Source organism: Lactuca serriola, chromosome 2 (genome assembly GCF_051521515.1).
Source record: "Lactuca serriola cultivar US96UC23 chromosome 2, Lser_US96UC23_V15, whole genome shotgun sequence".
NCBI classification, from domain to species: Eukaryota; Viridiplantae; Streptophyta; class Magnoliopsida; order Asterales; family Asteraceae; genus Lactuca; species Lactuca serriola.
This window is the reverse complement of record NC_136409.1, coordinates 64,039,407-64,046,139: the sequence shown is the minus strand read 5'-3', so window position 1 is coordinate 64,046,139 and position 6,733 is coordinate 64,039,407. Positions and strand designations below refer to the sequence as shown.

Genomic DNA, 6,733 nt, shown 5'->3' with positions numbered 1-6,733 from the left:
TAAGCAAAATAATATACCTGGGAATCCGGATGTTACACTAGTTTTTATAATCAACTTGTAAAGTCTATAGAAACTCATAGAAAAGTTATCAAAATGTGTATTTATATCCATAATAAGCTAACAGAGTATTCTAAAATAATAAATAGTTAGCTTAGAAAATGAATAGGGATAAAAGGGGTAGCTCAGTCCATGAACAGACTGTTGTACCAACAATATAACCAAGGAGAATACTCTAAAAGTGTTAAGTACGGTTTGGGTGTATGAATCATGTAAGGTGATTGTTGGATCCATTGCATTTTAATGATTGATTTAAGGCTATGGTTGGTTTCATAACATTTTCGATGGATGTAAGACTACGGTTGGGTTCATAGCATTTTCATGATTGATGTAAGTCTATGGTTGGGTCCATAATATTTTCATGTTTGATGAAAACTATAGTTGGATGTATAGCATTCCCAGTTTGATGTAAGACTATAGTTGGGTCTACAACATTCTTAATTTGATGTAAGACTATAGTTCAGTCTATAACATTCTCAGCATGATATAAGACTATAATTGGGTCTATAGAATTCTTAGCTTGATGTAAGGCTATAGTAGGGACTGTATCATTCTAATTTGTATGTAATCGTATACCGTGTTGCATGTAGTGAAATATGTAGATATTGTGTGCTCACTAAGCGTTTTCGCTCATCCATTGTTTATTAATATTTTTTCGGGAAAGGACATGGTTGGACTGCTACAAGCTCTCACATACTTAATTAAAGATTATTAAGGTTTGAAGTTAATTCATTTATAATATATATGATGATGTAACCTGGGTTTTTGACTTCCGCATTATTGAGACGAATTCTTTGTGTCAAATGATTCTTTGATTTTAATGATGGATGAAAGTTATATATATGTTTAATTTGAAAACAATTTGGTTGTTATATTCCAACAATGGGGCTTTTACATTTCTCATCGATCATAATTCCTACAAGAATTTCCTTTCGTGTCCACATATCTCAACTCTATATTTTTATTGTGACTCATATTCTCTTCAAATTTGGGTTTTCCACCAACACTCTTCTCATCTTTATCTCTCATGATAAGATGTTTACACGTGTTTCTCACAACAAACGTGGTCACGATAAGTGTGGTTGTAGTCTTCATATGCACGTGGTAGTCCCAAGGCAACCTATAAGCATATCTCTTCGGATATTTCCTGGGGCCAAACACATAATGAGAAGCCGATCTAATCTAAAAACTTTGTGTAATACCCCGTTATAATTTCATCTCTTTTCTTCATGACAAGAAAATCATTTTTCAATTGCATTATCTCCATAGCTGTGCATAAAAGTATTTTGAAGTTTCTCAAAAAATGGTTTCCTTGTCAATGATCTCAAAATAGCCATATCAATCAACCTTCTCAATATGGTCCACCATGACAAGGCATGCCCTCTAAGTCTTTCAAGGAGAAGCTTACATTTTCGCATCAAGACATTTACACATGTCAAATGCCAACTCTATCTTCAAAATCCAACTGTTTCTTAAAATAGCCTCATCAATCTAAATCCACTCAAAAAGTCCAAAATTTACATAAACATCAACCACAAATCTAACCAAAATCAAATAACCAAAACATCTTATAAATACACATATCGTAAACATAATTCTTTAGGTGCTATAAAATTTACCCCCAAATTTTTATTAAATATACCTAAGGAATATCATAAAGGAATCCTAGAAAAAGCATCATGGAAACATGTATTCTTGGCTTTTATCGTTTTAAGATTCTAACACCATTCACTAAAAATTAAAACTTTGTTGCTATTTAATAAAAGTTGTATCAATCAACCTACAACATTCATATAAACTTAAAAGCTTGGTACTGTTTAATAAAACTTGTCTCAATCAACCTGCAACGTCAAATCCATTCTAGTCCACATCATATATATATAAAAAAGTTGAGTCATTGATGAAACCGGTTAATTCTTGAAAAACCTATAAAATTCACAGTAACTATAAGAAACAAAAACGAGGGTGTTTAAACCTCTTAAACGTTTTAAGTGACTTAGGTGGAGGCGTGGAGCTATGGTAGTTAATTGTTACTTAATGACATTGTCCCTTATCTAAATCCAAATGCTAGATTATTTATTTACACCAGGTGCTATGTAATGTAGATCGTAATTAATTGGTTATGACTTATGAGTGTTGATATCATATTTTTCCTCTAAAGACCAAATCCACCCAAAACTAGAGAATATGTACATCTTTTATTACCAAACTAGAATGTTTGCATAGACGGAGACAATCCAAGAGCATAATGATTTCAAACTAGCCACCATCACAATTTAAAGGTTGAATACATGTCCTAACAAATTTAGTAAAGTATCAAACAGGCATTCATAGTAGCAAAATGTCCACCCCAAAGAATTGATTCTTTCTTTCCGTTTCTAGCTAAGTATGATTCCAAAACCAAAAAACTAATATTTAAGATATTCTTGTATTGCTCTTGCTCAAGAAACTAACATATAGAAACCCATTTAGTTAATGAAAGGAGTACAAGCCTCTTTAAGTTCAAGTCACAAAAAAGGAAAAGAAAAAAAAACTAAACAAACACCAAAAGATTTTAATTACTACAAAAATCTATTCTTTCCCCCCTATTTGTTTTCCTCTTCTAACACAATATATAAAAATTAAAATTCTCTTCTAACATATTACTAATTAATTAAACCATATCACCATATGTGTTCATAGTACTACATGAGGGGACTATTTATGAGTCCATGCCAAGCAGTTGAACCAAGTCCATTCCATCCCGCTATCTGTGATCTCCCTGACTCAACTTCATGAACCACATTCACCCCTTGATCTCCACCACCCATCTGCCATGGAAATCCCCATAATACCCCTCCTGATCCTCTATTCTCCCCTAACTCATGGCATGTTTCTTGTTTCATTGCAGACATTGTCACTGCTGTTGTCGCTACTCCAGTACTGTTGTTGATCAGATGTTGTTGGTTTTGGAACATCGGGTTCATGATTTCTTGATCATGATCACTACTAGCATTGCTCATCCCCATCAAGATTCCACCATTTTCAACGCTACCCATGTCTCCATTTCCGACATTACCCCCACTATACAACACGTTATGATACCCATTAGGGGCATTCCCAAGAAACCCACCTCTTATCGCATCAAGAAACCCTAAGTGATCGCCATGACTGGTAGGGGTATGTCCGGAAGAATTAGGGTTATTGCTTCCCAAGAGATGTTCGTTTTGATCAAAATGATCTAAACGATCAAAACCCAAGTGCCCATTTGCTTGATTCTGAAGCCTAGCAAAAGCTAGGGAAAGATCAGTACATGTAGAGTCATAGGGCAAGTGAGTTAACCCTGAAAGCAAAGGGTTACTGGAATGATGATGTTGATTGAGGAGATGATCATGGGCTCCTCTGATCTTTGAGAGTGCAGATGATGATGTTGAAGTAGAGGAAGTAGCTGAAGATGAAGTGGATGATGATCTTTTGTTCTTCCTGCACCCTCCACCTACAGGAACATTCCTCAAGGTCCCACCTTTTGTCCAGTACCTTCTACAGGACTTACAAAAGTACCTTGGTTGAGTAAGACTGTAGTTATTGTAGTAGCAGAATTTGGTGTTAATGGAGTCACATCTTGGACACTTTAAAGCTTGTTCAGCTGGTCTTGGTTTTTTGTCTTGTTGTGCTTTTGTGCATACCAACATGCTCTCTAGTGTTTGTGAAGACAATTCCTGTAAGATTAAAGTATTGTATAAGACACTGACATAGATCTTATTCTGGGGTAAATCTATTATTAAATATGGTAATTCATATGTACATGAGTGTAATAAGTGCAAGAATCACTTTCTTTTAATGTAAAATCTCCTGAAATAATGGAAGCCACTGCATCATAATTATCACTCAGATTCAAACACGATATTTGATAAGAAGATGAATAAAGGTGTTCCGGTTTTGTAATGAGGTTTAATCTAGTGTCTTCCAAATAGGAAACGGAATTGATGAAATTGTTTAAGAAATTCCAAATCAATTCAAAAACAAAAACAGCTACAAAAAACCTAACTTTATGTTTTCCCAATTCAGTTGAAGAAACAAAGATCATTATACTCGAACAATTCGAGATAATGATATCTACTTTGAAATTAAAAGTCGTCAAAAGTTGATCGTTCAGCCACTCCAAAAGGACAAAAACAAATTCACATTTAACTCATGAAACACTTGTTTTTTTTTCTTTTTTTCTTTTTCTAGTTTTGTCAGAACCCAAAACAAGTGTCAGTAAGTTACTAATATTTACCTGTTGGTGATGATGATGAAGATGATGATGATGATTTACACCTGAAGCATCCATTTCCACTTCCATGCACTTCAAGCTTAAATTCTTGTTTTGTTGTGTGTGGGAGAGAAGATTGAAGGTGTTACACTTATACAGATTTCAAGATATGAATATCCTAGAGAGAAAGAATGAGAGAGAGAGAAGGGGAGGAAGGTAGTCATGCAAGGTTACAAACAGCCTCCCACATAATACATATATATACACCCAACCTATACATACATCGAAGTGTATGTACGTATATGGAGAGAGAGAGAGAGAGAGAGAGAGAGAGAGAGAGAGAGAGAGAGAGAGAGAGAGATGTACTAATAATGAGAATGGTGTACGGGGAATCGATCGATGTGTGTCTGTGGTAACCCTTGCACGCAGAGAAAGCAAGTTTTTAGAGAGAGAGAGTGGAAAAAATGGGGCAAGAGATTGAGGATGATAGTGGAGAGATTGTGGGACCATATGGCGTAGGATTTGCAACTACGCATGGACCCACATGTTTTATCGGTATACGCCACTTCCTTCCGCCACGTCGCCTATATTGTCTTGTACTGCTTCTATATCTATACCCATAGCCAATTTTCTATAATTACAAATTGTCGTATTATGTTTATACAATATAAAAATGGGTTGTATCTTCGAGATTTGAACACAAGAATTGAACAAATAAGAGTTTTCACATCCTAAAAAAAGAATGTTTTTCGTATGAAAATCGGAAAGATTATTATTAAATCATGTTGATTACAAAATTAAATATTTTTCAGTAGGTTTCTTAAGTCAATGAGTCTTCAAAAAAAAAAAAAAAAATTGGGGGAACGTCGTATTCAAAAGTTTATGTCAATTGGGTTAAGAGTATATTATTTAATTGTGTATGTATTTAGCCGAATCCAATACTATATAGGCCTAATATATTTATCGGATCATAGCTTATAATGCTTCATTGCTTTGTATATATTATGTTCATTATCCCTTTGTGGAGATTCACTAAAAAAATATCATTTGATACGATATAAAATACAAATTGATTTCTTCTATCTTTTCATAAAAGCTCTTGTTTTCTTTTCTCTTCCTGACGATGTCGCATTCTTTCTCCTATATAGTCTCTCTGCTCTCTTCTCTTAGTTGTTGTCATCTCCCTCTCATGACCCTACGAAGCCGGTGATAATGGTGTTCGTCCACCACACAAAGCTTGTCATAAAAAATATTAATGCGTATACCATTTTGCTAACGACTTAATGATCATACGTGTAAGGTACTTTTTACTTCCCATTGCATTGGATACGACGTTGCAAACCAATTAGTTGAAACCTATTGTAACTACCATACTTTTTAGCTTTCATAATTTACCAAGGTTGTATTTTTGTTATGAAAATGGATCATAGTACAAAATATGGTTTTACAAAACCTTTCATTGATTTATCAGAGTTTACAATTGTCTAGTGTTACAACAATAATATCAACAACCAAGTAAAAAAGATGTAACATTCGTTCCAGGTATGAATTAACATTTTTATGTATTAACTTTAATTCGGGTGACCGCAACATGGTGAAGCATCATCACGACATGGCAAAATGATTTGGACCGCGAGACTTAAGTGACCTACCACAACGTGGCCTTAGGTGCTACGACGTGACAAGTGTTTTTAGTGAAAAATCCTAATTTTGGGCTTTGGGCCCTATATAAAGATTATTAAGGTTAGGGTTTCGTGATCATTCAACCTCCATCTCCCTCTCAAACTCAGAAACCCTAATCCTAGCCTCCATTGAAGTTGTGAGCTCATTCTTGATATTTTTTGATGATTTTTGAAGGAGAAGGAAGCCCTTGGTGTAGTAGTTACTTGGCAAGCATCTTTTTCTTTAGGCAACACATCTCCTGGACAATGGTGAGTGTTTAAGATCCAAAATTTTCCTTTCCATGTTATTAGACATCTTGATTTTGACCCTTTTCATCATGTCTTGATGGATTTGAGTGGTGGGATCTCAAAAAGTTTGTAACTTTATGAATCTATAAGTCAAATAGAGTATTTGGTATCTTGGATCTAAATTATGAATGAGTTTTGGTGTCATGCATGAAGTTTTGGTCATTAAACCCTAGTTTTTTACCTAAAAAGGAAAGGACATGAATTGGACATGCATGTCCATAAAGCCTCGATCTTTAGGGTTTATTAGGAGCATGAAGTCATTCTGGAAACTTTAGAAGTGTAACTCTAAGGATTGGGTGCTTAATGAGTGTCTTGATGTATTAAGTTGTCCTAAGAAGTTAGGGTTTGGGATCTTGACTTATTGAAGGGTCTTGAGGAATAAAGTAGGAAACTTTATCCATCAAGACCATAGGAAGGACCAAATTTGAGCTTTAGAGCTCTTAAGGTTGGAGAAAAATGACTTAATGGTTTA

At 34.6% G+C, this 6,733-nt stretch overlaps 1 protein-coding gene across 1 annotated transcript; it reads right to left on the bottom strand.

Annotated features, from left to right (window-relative positions):
* Positions 1–2,494: 2,494 nt before the first annotated feature.
* On the bottom strand, positions 2,495–4,722 carry LOC145086315 (dof zinc finger protein DOF2.1-like). Its single transcript, XM_079024070.1, has 2 exons — positions 4,316–4,722; positions 2,495–3,755 (listed from the first exon to the last, which is right to left on the bottom strand). The coding sequence occupies exons 1-2, from the start codon at positions 4,379–4,381 to the stop codon at positions 2,742–2,744; spliced, it is 1,080 nt and encodes a 359-aa protein (XP_078880196.1). The 5' UTR covers positions 4,382–4,722; the 3' UTR covers positions 2,495–2,741.
* Positions 4,723–6,733: the final 2,011 nt, after the last annotated feature.

What these genes read in the sequence shown, in the direction of transcription:
- LOC145086315 (XM_079024070.1), bottom strand. Translation starts at nt 4,381, where the DNA reads ATGGAAGTGGAAATGGATGCTTCAGGTGTAAATCATCATCATCATCTT. An exon ending in TTCATCATCATCACCAACAG is followed by an intron (nt 3,756 to 4,315) that starts GTAAATATTAGT and finishes TTAATCTTACAG; the next exon opens with GAATTGTCTTCACAAACACT.